Source organism: Dipodomys merriami, unplaced genomic scaffold, assembly GCF_024711535.1.
Source record: "Dipodomys merriami isolate MVZ:Mamm:240054 unplaced genomic scaffold, mDipMer1.0.p SCAF_3, whole genome shotgun sequence".
Lineage (NCBI taxonomy): Eukaryota > Metazoa > Chordata > Mammalia > Rodentia > Heteromyidae > Dipodomys > Dipodomys merriami.
In genome coordinates this window covers 14,230,001-14,243,238 of record NW_027204492.1, presented here as the reverse complement: position 1 = coordinate 14,243,238, position 13,238 = coordinate 14,230,001, and the positions used below count along the sequence as shown (strand labels likewise).

The following is a 13,238-nucleotide window of genomic DNA, read 5'->3' as shown; positions in this document are numbered from 1 at the left end:
AATGGAGTTCAAAACTCCCTGTAGACCAGGTGCTACTGGCTCAAACCTGTAATCCTAGCTACTCAGGAGGCTGAACTCTGAGCACTGTGATTCAAAGCCAGCTCAGGCAGGAATGTTTGTGAGACTCTTATCTCCAATTAACCACCAGAAACCCATGACAGACAAAAACAAATCAAATGAACAAAAAAAACTCCGGAATTCTTTTTTGTTATCAGTCATGAGGATTGAACTCTGGGCCTGGGTGCTGTCCCTAAGCTCTTCAGCTCAAGGCTAAGGCTCTACCATTCGAGCCACAACTCCACTTTCAGTTTTCTGGTGGTTAATTGGAGATAAGAGGTCCGTGGACATTCCTGCCTCAGATGGCTTTGAATTGTGATCCCCAGATCTCAGCCTCCTGGGTAGCTATGATTATAGGCATGAACCACTGGCGCCTGGTTCCCGGCTCCCTGTGGAATTTTTATATGTTTGAATTTCTTCAAAGCTTAAAAAATAAAGACCAAAGAAAATAAAGAGAGACGAAATGCAAGATTCAGCATGCTTCCTTGGCTTTACCTACATAATTTCTGTTTTGGACTCGACTGTTCAGACTTTTAGTCATGTTCATTATTTTTATCTGGAATCTCTCCAATTTCTTCTTACAGGTGAAAGAAAAAATTTTATGTCATATATGATCAATGTCAAGTACAGTATAATGTATTCATTACCAATGTCATATTCAGAAAGAAACAGTAGGCATTGTCTGTAGAGTTGGCAAGAAAGTACTTCCTTATCCACCCATTTCCACCCTTCTCCACCCTTGAGAGGTAGCAAGATAGAAAAGATAGAAAATTTTTTTAAAAACTTAAAACTTAAATGCTTACCCATTTACTGAGTACAAGAACACTAGCCTATAAGGAAGGGATGGTAGGGGAAAAACAAAGGAGAAGGTAACAATGCTCAATGGGAAATGTACTCATTACCTTACTCATGTAACTGTAACCCTTCTGTACATTATTTTTACAATAAAAACATTATAAAAAATAACACTAGCCTAGTGTTCATGATTTTCTAGAAAATCATGTAAAAAGCAGGATTTGAGCCCAGCACCTGTGGATCAAGCATGTAATCCCAGCTACTGGGGAGACTGAAGTATGAGGATAGTGGTTGGAAGCCAGCAGGGGCAAGAAAATTCATGAGATTCTTATGTCCAATTAACCACCAAAAAGTAGGATGTGGAGCTGTGGCTCAAGTGCTAGAGGACTAGATTTGAGTTAAAAAGCTCAAGGACAGTCTCAGACCCCAAGACCAGCACACAAAAAAGTGGGATTTTCTTTGTAGATAAAGCTTTGCTATGTTGTCCATGTTGTCCAGGCCAACCTCAAATTCTAGGGTCAAGGGCTGGAAGGTGGCTCAGTGGTAGAATGCTTGCCTTGCATTCATGAGGCTCTGGGTTCAATTCTCAGCACCACATAAGCAGAAAAAGCCAGAAGTACCTGTGGCTCAAGTAGTAGGGTGCTAGCCTTGAGCTGAAGAGCTGAGGGACAGTGCCCAGGTCCAGAATTCAGGCCCTATGACTGACAGAAAAAAATTCTAGGCTCAAGTAATCTATCCTCAGTCCTCTGAGCAGCTGAGGCTACAGATATGCCTCAACATGCCCATGCAGTAGGCTTTTATGAAGCTTATATCTTCATCCTCATAGAGTAGGTCATTCAAATAAGTAACCATGTGTGCATGGTCCTGAGAGTTAGTGTTAATCTCAAAGGTACAAGGTACAACTATAGGGAGCACATTTTTCATGTGCTCTTGGAACAAAAGTCAAAGTTTATGAGAAACAATATTTAAATAACCCAGAAGTGTCACAGAAGTGCCTTTAGTTTCACCAAAGTAAAAACCAGTCTCCATATGCACCATGGATGAAAAAAATATGTGGGCACTACTGAAAGTGGAGATAATGATCTCTAAAGTATTTGCTCATAGATGTTATTTGTGAAGAGTCAACACATTTCCCAGAATGATCTGTTGAGAAGATAAAGCACAGTTGTTCCAGAACTGTCTACAAGTTCATTAAACTTTGTTCCATGCCATTCAACTAGATAAATAATTTCATACACTACTCATCCATGTCTCTCCCATATAGATTCTCTCTCTGATTGCCACAGTCTGTCCTTTCCTACCTAGTTCAAAGATTGACTTTCCCTGGGAATATATTCCTGGCTATTAGATGTATCTATTGTAAGTACTACAGCTTTCTTCAAACTATTTATATTTAGTGCAACATTCTAGAAGTCTACCACCTTCTGGGCAAACTAGCATTTTCAATGTTGAAATTGCACCCTCTTTACTTACCTTTTTCTACAAAATTGATGTGTGCCTGTTGTAAGGAATTCAAACAAAAAAAATACATCCCTCTTAAAACATTAAAGTGCTACCTTGGTATTCTGGGTTTTTTAAATTTTAGTAAATAAGATTGTGGTTACATGATTTGTATCTTTAAGATTTTTCTGGATGGTTTATATTATAGTAGTTTAAAGCACTCGCTGCGTATTGGATTCAGATTAAATCCTGGCTTTTACTTTTGTATCTTTGCTAGATTGGAGAAGTCATTTAATTTCAATGTGTTTCAGTTTCCTCTTCTCTAAAAAGAGGTTAATAATAGTGTTTATTTGATAAAGTGGTGGTCAGAATTGAGTGAGGTTTTATACGTACATGATATTTTATATGTATATGTATACATATGTATATAGAGAATTTCAAAATCTCACATGTGGTAAGACACATGGTAAGACATGCTAACCAGTGTTGCTATTGACTTTTCTAGCTATTTTTCAAACTCAAGAAATCTTACTCCATTAGTTTTTTCTCAAACATCAATTGTTTGTTCCATTTGATTACTTTTATCACTCTGCTCCTTCAGATCTACTAATATTTCTCTTAGGAGTTCATTACCACATCTGTACAAGTAATCATTAAGTTTCTTGAATGAAGTGAGTAAGATTATTTCAGTCTTCTGAAAATATTGTTGAACTTTAACACATTGGGATGGTCTATTCAGCAAATACATTGTGAAAATATTTGCATCCTTTAGGTTCCACTTGTTAGATGTGACCTAATTTTGGTTCGATTTCAGTAGACATTTCTACACTGTTGTCTGAGGTCTTAGCTCTTGCCACCTTCTCTTCTTGGGAATACAGGAGCTTTCACAGCTTTGAGATTATGCGAAAAGCTCCCAGATCTATTGGCAGACCTGATTTCATTCTTAAACTGCCAAGTCAAGTTTCAACTGCCTGTTGTATTATTTATACTTGAATTTCCTACTAGTCTGTTATATCTAATCCAACCTTGGCTTTCTGTTTTCATATTAATGTTGAAAACAGGCCAGTACTCTCCACTGAGAAGCTCAGGTACAACACCTAGGACCTGAATTTAAGCTGTAGGACTGGCACAAAACTGAAACAAAAATGACTGCTTTTTTGAAGTCCTCATTGGTCTCTATTGCTTATCTCTCTGCATTTCTCTTTTCTCCTTTCTACAGACAAATTAATGGGGAAGGTTTCCTTCAGGGAAATGAATGAGTTAAAAGCCCTATGTAGAGATCTTCTACAATATGATCAAAATCCAGGTTTTCTGCCTTTCCTTTAATATATAAATTAGTTAATCCAATGGTTATCAAATACTTCCAAGGAACCAAAGACTGGACTAAACTTATATACACTTTTTGTTCGGTCTGCCCAGGAGAACAGCCCCTCCACCCTCTTCACATGCCTGAAACCAGTAATCACCTGTCAGTCAGTCACCTGAGTGAGTCAGCAAAGTATCCCAGGCTCTGAGGTCATTTCCTCATCCACTGAGCTCATTTCCTGAACCACCCTGGTCAAGTCTCCCTCAGACAGTGAGAGGTTCCCCAGGTATTACATCTGCTCTGGTCCTGCTTCCTGCCTTTCCCTATATAATCTGCCTCAATACAAGTCCCCCATGCACTCTTCATCTCTTTTTCTCTTCTTCCTTCCCTCTGTGTCCACATGCATCCATCTCTTGAGGACCTGCAGTTTGCTCTCCCCCAATAAACTCTTTTTCTGCCTGAACCTGGAAAGGCAGTCTCCTTTCCAGCAAACCTTACACTTTTCAGTTATCAGGTATTTACTGAGCACTTCCTCTGTACTTCTTTCAGTTTATCCTTGAATTGGATCCATGTATCCAGGGGGATTTAATGCCATCTGCAAACATACAGATTTCTTTTGGACTAAATGACATTTGAGCTATCTATTGAGGCACAGATAAGTTTTACTGAGTGCTTCTTTTGATTAAGTCTTGTGCTAGGTATTTCTAGTAAAGAACAAAATTGACACCCAATTCCAGCCCTAGAAGTATTTATGACCTTGTAAAACAAACATGGCAATCATACATATGTTTGATTTAGGACAATGCTTTGATTTAATGATAGTGATTGATTCAGGAGGATTAAGATGGAGATCTGCCAAGGGATTCAGGAACCCTTGGGAAGAGGTCCCTTAATTCAGTCTGAGGGCATGTTGGAAAGTTTGGTGACTTTTAATCTGAGTTTTGGCAGACAGATAAAAGTGAACTTGTTGAGAAAGGGATTGAAGACCTATCCAAGCAGAGGGAATATACAGAAAGGCATATGGATATTGCAGAATCATAAGAAGCATTCAGGGAAGTACAAGGTTCAGCATAGCTGAAGGAGTTCAAAATAGCTGAAGAAAAATATATTGGAGGAGGGGGAAGGACAAGCTATAAGGGTGAAGAGGCAGTGTGGCACAGGCCATGGGGACCATTTATGGGCTAGATTAAGGCATAAGAATTGATATTAGAACATATGACCAGGAGTGAGACAGATATTAACAGATTTGTGCTTTAGAAGCTCCCTCTGGAGAAGAATGTCTGATTTGAGACTAAGGCAGAGGTCATACCTTTTCAGGAAAAGGTCAAGTAATAAGTACTTTAGGCTTTGCAGGTTCCAAAGTCTCTTTCAAAACCTCTCAACTTTGCTCATATAGCAGAAAAACAGCCACAGACAATAAGTAAACAGATGGGTATGGCCATGTCCAGTAAGTTCCTTTATTGGTGGCCACTGAAATTTTGATTTCATATGTTCTTCACAGGTTTCAAATATTCTTCTTGTTTTCTCATTCTTTAAAAAAAATGTCCAAACCATTCTTAGCTTCAGGTCATACTAAAATAGGTGACTGGCTGCATCTGGCCTCCAGGCTATAGTCTGACCTTAAGCAATCCTAGCTTTAGGGAGTGAGAAGGCAAGAATGCAGACAAATCTTTGGAGAAGCTTATCTCTTTAGGGGAAGGGATTAGTAGAGTAGTACTTCACAGAACTGTTGTAGACTCTTGAATGTGTTTATGGGGAACCAGGAAGGCACAGTGGGAAAGGAGCCACTGAAAATGGTGGCTATAGGGTTTAGGGGATGATAATTAGAGTTGATTCTGGCAGGGACAGAAAGGAGAGTCTGGGATTTGGAGTACAGTTTGAGAGAGAAGATTCTGTGTCAGGACTGGGGCTTGAACACTTCCTTTTCCCTTATGCTGGCATTCTACCACTTGAGTCACAGCTCTGCTTCCGAGGGTGGAGCTTCTGAAAGGAGGAGGAAACACTTCATCCATTGAAGGTAGGAAAACTGGGTGGGCACGGATAGTATATTTAAGTTAATGGCACAGTAGGATTTTCCTAGAATGGTTTCAGTTTCCCAGTGAAAAAAGAAGCAAGGCTAGAATTATAAGGAGTTGTTTATCTGAGCTCTGAAATCACTCAAGGTAATGAATGGGCTGGAGGGGTTGGGATGGCCGGAGAAGGAAAGCCACTGAATCTGACGTCCAAGTACTCACAGGGTCTATGGGAGTGATTGGGAAGTCATTAACTTTCAAAAACAAGGGAAGGAGAAGGTACAGATCTTCTATGAAGGGTGGAGGAGTAATGGGTTGAGAAATATGAGTTGAGAGTAAAGTGCCAGCGACTTCAGCCACATCATAGAGGGGATGAGGTGAGTGTGTGTCTGTGGGGGGGACAGTAAGGTTGTGACAAAATATACTAGGTGATCTTGAAATAGCTTATGATGTCTTGGCAAGTGACATGCTGAGAGAAGTACAGGCACTGATAAAGGAGATGGAAAGGCCATAGATGAAACAGTAGTTTGTTCACAAGTAAGGCCATTCCACATAGCATACTGACAAGTACAAGAAGGGAAGGCAACAAGCAGTATCTGAGTTTTGAACTCAGAGCTTCTCACTTTCTAGGCATGTGCTCTATCGCTTGAGCCATATCCCTAGCACTTTTTGATTTAGTATTTGTTGGGTAGGATCTCACATTTTTGCCTATACTGCTCTTGGGCCTTAATCCTCCTACCTCTGCTTTTTACATAGGTGGGATGAAAGGCATGTGACAATAGATGGGTTTGAAAAATACAAACTATAGGGAGCCAGGTCATGGGAATTGCTCTGGCAAGATACCCGCTAGAAAGAAGGCATGGTGGTACACGCAATCCCAGAACACTGGAGCCTGTAACTAGAGGATCAGGTTGTAGTCTGAGTTAGGCAATCCTAGCTTTAGGGAGTGGGAAAGCTAGAATGTAGGCAACTTTTTGGAGAAGCTTATCTTTCTAGGGGAAGAGATAAGTAGTACAATACTTCACAGAAATGTTGTAGACACTTGAAAGTGTCAGCTTGGACTATATAATGAGATTCCCCCCTGGAGTTCTACTGGAAAAAGAAGCTGTTAAAGGAGCATACAAAATTGCTGGGGGCACATGAACAGAGGTGCAGTCTGGGTTTGAATATGTTTTCTAACTGTGAGTATTTGGTTTTGTGAAGCAAAGTAGTTTTGGAATGAATGGTTAGACCTAAAGCCACAGGTGTGCTATTTCTGCAGGCTTTGTGGGAGCTTAAGGACAGGTTGGGGAGGGGCAATGGGAAGACCAAGAAGGCTCTTACTAGCTGGAGTTACCTCTCTGATGCCCAGCAAGAGCAGGCAGCTGTGAGATTTCTCGGAAAGGTACATAGATCCAGTTATTAATAGGGGAGAATGGAGAATGGGCATATTCATTGTCTATGACAGTTTGTGACCTGTTGGGGAGTGGAATACTATTTTAAAGCTTTTTTTTGGTTTTCATTTCCTGGAGTTCATCTTGATAAATATTATTTTTTATGATCAGATGCACATAGGCCTTGAGACTTTTGTGTTCTGGGAAGTAAATTTACTGAGGCAGGATGTTTCTGCCTAAGGGCTGTTTGTTTTGCTAGGGAGGTTGCTGGACCTGAGATAAAAATCTTTTTAAGACTGATAAGTTCTAGACAGGATGATAGGAATTGGATTGAAAGTCATACTAAAGGTGGCGTGAAGACTTGAGGAAGAGTATTCACTGCAGGAAAAGATGCTTCAATTCAATACATTTCTAATTTGGGAGGGCTGAGGAGCCTCTGCATGATATATTCTAATGTGTGTGCCAAAGATAGAGGCTTGAAGGGAGAGTGGCAGGCCAGAGCTTGAGATTTGTAGTTCATACATGTAGAAATAAAAGTCTAGAGAAAATAAAGTTCACACAAACTAACAAGCCATCTAAGTATGGAAAAATAGGACTCCCATCCCACTCTTCTCCACTGCAAAGTTCAAGTATGGGGGCAAAAGCTGTGTAAATTCTACTGTGTGAAGTTGAAAACAAAGAAAATAGGCTTTCTGGAAAGCAGAGGAGAAGTAGGGGTCAAAGATGACTGCTTATTTGGGGACTTTTAGTTTAAGACACCATTAAAAAGAGGGAAGACCACAATAAAGCTTTTTCTTTAGGGAGGGGATTGTTTTTGAGCTTTGGTCAATTTGAGCACAAACTGGTTGAATCTCCTTTTCAAGGTTGGTATGTTTTTTTTGTGTGTGTGCAAATATTTACAGATGACAGGTATGAAGTGTTAATGTGTAAAGAAAACTGCATATAGAGCCACACCCATGATAGATCCAGGCTTTTCAGTCAATTGTTTATGAACTATTCTTGGTTGTTTTGTTTTCCAATGAGGACACAACAGGGAGAATCTGATTTATATTTCAGATGTGAGGACTGAGACCACTCCCTAAGGAGAACAACTTCTTAGGCTGTTAAGAGACCCTGGGGGACAATATTAGGATGGGTTATGAAAGATCGGTTCTCCTGAGAGCTCTAAAAATACCCAGACCAATCTGCCACTGTTTCATTACACTGAGTTAACATTGTTGCAGCAGCAGAAAGTGGGCTGAATTCGACGGTCTTTCCCTGGTTGGTGGGCTGGCAGAAGGGCAGAGGAATCTGGGAGAGCTAGAGGAGATGCGGTTCCTTTAAGAGTGTCAGAGGCGGCGGCGGTGGCGGCGGGTGCACCGACGGCTTCTGGCCCCGCCCCTTTCCCGTGAGCCCTCGGGGAGTGGTCCGACCGCGAGTGGCTGCTGGTGAGGAGGGGGTGGAGGGCAGGGGTGGGGGGGAAATAGACATGGCTCTGGCTCGACGCTGCTGGTTGCCGTTTCCTCAGCGCTGTGGCGTCGGGCGTCGGGCCCGCCCGTTCTTGAGGCCCCTCTGGTTGCTCCTCGCAGTGGGTGTCTTTGGCTGGGCTGGAGCTTCGGACGGCGCCGGCGGAGCGACGAGAGCCATGGACGAAGAGATTGTGTCGGAGAAGCAAGCAGAAGAGAGCCACCGGCAGGACAGTGCTAACCTACTCATCTTCATCCTGCTGCTCACCCTCACCATTCTGACGATCTGGCTCTTCAAGCACCGCCGGGCCCGCTTCCTGCATGAAACTGGCCTGGCTATGATTTATGGCAAGTGCTTCAGACCCCTCTTCACCCCCTGGTACTGTCCGATTGTCTGCCTGCCACCGCTTCACCTCTTCCTGGCCCTGCTCGGCCTACATTTGGTTGCCCTTCGTTTTATTTGCCTCGCCTTACCCATCCCACTTGTTTCTCTGCCTCACTCCCCTTTATTAATTATGCCCTCCCCCATTTCTCCACCTCTTTCCCTCCTCGGCCTCACCCTCTCATTTCTCCGCGATTCCTCACCTTTTTCCTTTGCCTCTGGCCCCACCCCCTTTCTCTCTGCACCGGGGTTCCTTCTTTGCCTACTGTAATTGGGACCGGAACGGACATTGAGGATGGGAAGAGAGTGGGTGCGGTATCTCGGATTGGACTGGAGCTGGGGGGTAAAGGGAAGACATCACTGCTTTTTATTTCTCTTGGGTATCAATTTGTTTAAGGTTCACGGAAACTGCAGTACTCTTCTACTGTCCAGCATCTGGCATTCTTTTGGAACCAGCCAGAGTCGACCTTTACTCATCACCAAGCTTTTGCTATGCCTTGTCCTTTCCAGGGTGAAAATGAAAACCTTATTCCTGTAGAACCCAAGCAAACGAAAAACCTGCACGTGAAATAGACCACAGAAGGTGCAGAGTATTTGAAATGACTGATGTACTGTACTGTGCCTGTGATAATCTGATTTGGATATGTCTAATTGACCCTTCCAAGTCAGGCTTATGGAAATAAGGATGAGGAAGAGTTATGGTTCTTCCAGCAACATGGCCTGGTACCATATGATAATGTGAACAATTCAGCCAAGCAATTGACAAGCATCAAGCATATGATGTATGTGTGACTGGATTTTGACATGAGGTTATTGGCTGATTTTGGAGTCCACAGCTTGGATTCTTGTGTATCAATATGATTTCTTCTTGAGGTTATTTATTTCTATTTTTTCAGTGGCAGGGTGAGAAAGGTAAACCAAAGATCAGCACAGGCATTTTGAGCCATACTTGAGGTGAAAAGAAGCTACATATTGCTGTCTGTCTTGCTCAGTATGTGAGGACATGCTGATGAGGGAAGACAAATCATCCTGTCTGTGCAGTTCCGTGGAGCAGTCTTAAATTGTTGAACTTGCTGAGGTTTTTCTCTGAGACATGCAGATAGGTAGGCGAAGCTTTGGCACAAAAAGGCAGTTCTTCTTCTGGTCCCATCCCCCACTCCTTTCCAATAAATCCAGACTTCTAAAATGTTTATGGATCTCAGGAAAATTCATGAGCTTGAGCTTCTTTACCATTTGTAAGGTAATACAATTCTAAGCCTGTGTGTAAAATATCTTTGCTCACCATTAGTTCCTGGTTTTCAGACATATTAGGAGGTTCTTTTATTTCTTTATTTTGCATTTCATTTATAGTGTTCCCAAAAGCAAATTGTCTAGATAAGGTATACATTTGTTTCTTTGGTGGTTTGTGATTTGTTTACTATTGCCAACAAACATTTACTGACTCATCTACTATGTATTATGCACATAAAATACAAAGAAGTATAGGAATCCTGCCTCATGGAACTTATAAATAATTGTTAAAATGGTACTGTAGATTGAGTTAAATATAATTGAGTATTATGGTGGTTTAATAAGGTAACTGATTGCAGATACCTCTTTCCTATGGAGAGATAATGTGATGTGATATTAAAGGTACAAAGCTGTAGACCAGAGGTCAGCAATTTTTTTCTGCAAAGGGGCAGATACTAGAGCTTCTGGATTTTATATACCATATAGATTTTCATGTCTACATTTTATTTTATTTTGATAATCTTTTAATAATGTAAAAAAAATGTTCTTTGCTCCGGCCATGTAAGAACAAAGGGCTGTAGTGCAAGTCCCTATAGATCTGGACCTGGATTCCTGTGCCAATAGCTATGTGTGATTTTAGGCAAGTATTTTCTTCTTTTTCTCTTGTCTATATTGGGGATACTGATTTTAGGATTATTGTGAAGACGGAAGTGTTTTCAGCCTAGTACTTAACTCCTAAGTAAATGCTCAATAAACAATAGCATTACTGTTATTACTGCTGCAACAGCATTTTGTCAGGTTAGGCTCAGAACAATTCTTTTAACTGCTCAATCAACTGAACTGTCAAAACAACATTAAAAAAAATCAAATAGACACTTTGAATTGCCCTGAAAAAAACTTGTTCTTTGGTAGCTGATACCATAAACTTCCTCTAACTCACGAACCAAAGTAGAAAGATAGAATCACTGATTGCATTTCCTCAAGTTTCTGATATAAAAAGTGAGTGAGTACCTTAGTGTTAGTGTTCTGTGAAGGAAAAGAAAGGGCATCTCTTGTTGAATATAAACTGCAAGAATGCAAATCTTGAGCTCATCTGGGGTTGACTTGGCATTTTTAAAAAATGGTTTTATTTATTTTTAACAAAGATAAAACCTCTTGTTTCCATTTCCTGGAGTTCATTTTGATAAAAATTATTTTATATGGTCAGAGGTGATTTAGCATTCTTTTGCTTGTCCAATGAGCAAAGGAGATTGTGGACTAAACGGCCTCCTAACTCCCAAGCACTTTGAAACTAGATGAGATTGAGCCAAAGTTTTATTACCATAGAAATTGAAGTTTGATAATTACTGTCATTCTCTTTTTCTTAATAACTGTCCCATCACAGCCATTTTGTTACTATATTATTTTTAGGAGCTTTGTTTTTCAGTTTGACTTCCAGGTGAAAAAAATGCCTACACATCCAAGACTAAGCCTATCAGGGATGTTGGCTTAGCTGCTAACTACTCTTAGAAAAATGCTAAAATGAACTTTTCCTTTATCCTTTTCTGTGCTAGTCCTGGCTCAGGTCTTGGTCACTGTCCCTCAGCTTTTGTGCTCAAGGCTAGCTCTTTACCACTTGAGCCACAGCTCCACTTCTGGCTTTTCCTGTGATTAATTGGAGATGTGTCTCACAAACATTTCTGTCAGGCTGGCTTCAAACCATGACCCTCAGATCTCAGCCTCCTGAGTAGGAAGGATTATAGGCATGAGCTACCTGCACCTGGCTTCCTTAAGGTTAAAAACTTTACTTGTTAATATGATCCACTTCTAGATTGCATTATAGAATAATTGTCCCAGTCACAAACACAATCTCAGTGCACCCACATGTTTTGTTTATTCGGTGTTGGTTAAAAAAATTGAGGTGGTTTAGTCTGACAAGTGATAATTCAGTGCAGTATGTTTACAGATAGAATAAAAGAGAACATATAGAAGTAGTATATTTTACCTTAAGGTTTGGGAATCTTGCTTAGTTAAGTTGTAGGCTTAACTAATGTGATTCATCAATAACCATTTGTTAAGTAAATGTCTGTAATATATGGGCTATGATAGAAAATACAGGAATGAGATATAGTTCCTGCCACCAAGTAGATACAATCTTGTGGCTTAGTAGATGGTATTTATTCCAAAGCATTACAAAGTATTAGACATTGTGCTAGGCACTTTACAGTATTACTTCATTTAAACATAACAGTCCTGTGAAGTAGACATTCTTGTTTTTTCCATTTTATTTTATTTTATTTTTTCAGCAGGAAGAGGCAAATCCCGTGTAAGGAGCTGAAGGGTTGTTACAGGTTCTGTTCTGAGATTGTATGCTTCTGATGTGGCTCCCATACAACCCTTGAGGATCATGAGACCTCCAAGTATCTCTTCAAGGGCCTAATCACTTTTCCACTGTAAAGTCACATAGGTTGTAACAATTTAGGCAGGAGCCAAGCTCAGTCAGTCAGACTCAAAAGTCATTCTTTAGCACCTAAAACATAACTGACGTCAATAAAAACCTTGACTTTCTCGACTATCTTGAAATTAAGTTAGCTTTTATGGCAGAATGTTATTCTTCAAGCAAGTAAGATATGTTTGCACACAGACGCTTTTAATCTGTAGGAATTGTTATCAATTCTGACCACATTTGTTGCCTATGATGTTCCTTTCATTTATTTGACTGTAAGTGTAACTGCCAGGAAGACTGACTGAGCTGATGTTCATGAGAAAACCAGTTTCCACTAACTGGAAGACTCAGACAATAGTGAGGCTTCGGGTGAGGCTGAGTTCCTGTGTCTTGAGTTTCTAGAATGAGTTGGTTATCAGTGTGAGGGAAGGGTAGATGTCTCTTTTTAAAATATATATATGGTTTTGTTGTTACTAAGCTGGTGTGCCCAGGGGTTGCCACTTCGTAAGTCAAGTAATGAGTACATTTCTTTTTTGTTGGTTTGCTTTTTTTTTTTTTTTTTTAAACTCGGGGCCTGGGCACTATCCCTGAGCTCGTTTGTTCAAGGCTGATGCTCTACCACTTTGAACTACAGCTCTATTTCTGGTTTTCTGGTGGTTAGTTGGATATGGAAGTTTCATGGACTTTCCTGCCCTGGCTAGCTTTAAGTCTCGATCTTCAGATCTCAGCCTACTGAGTAGCTAGGATTGCAGGCATGAGTTGCCAGTGCCCAG

General features: G+C 40.7%; 1 protein-coding gene across 2 annotated transcripts in view; it reads left to right on the top strand.

Moving 5' to 3' along the window:
• The first annotated feature begins 8,370 nt into the window (after positions 1–8,370).
• The window catches only part of Slc9a6 (solute carrier family 9 member A6), a 69,444-nt gene continuing 64,576 nt past the window's right edge, over positions 8,371–13,238 (top strand). Inside the window, exons 1-2 of one of the 2 annotated variants that reach the window (XM_070039664.1) lie at positions 8,371–8,410; positions 8,552–8,776. In XM_070039664.1, coding sequence (XP_069895765.1) covers positions 8,608–8,776 — 169 coding nt within the window. In that variant the 5' untranslated portion in view covers positions 8,371–8,410; positions 8,552–8,607. Of the gene's footprint in view, positions 8,777–13,238 lie in introns of both variants that reach the window. The other variant, XM_070039665.1, reaches the window with a different exon arrangement.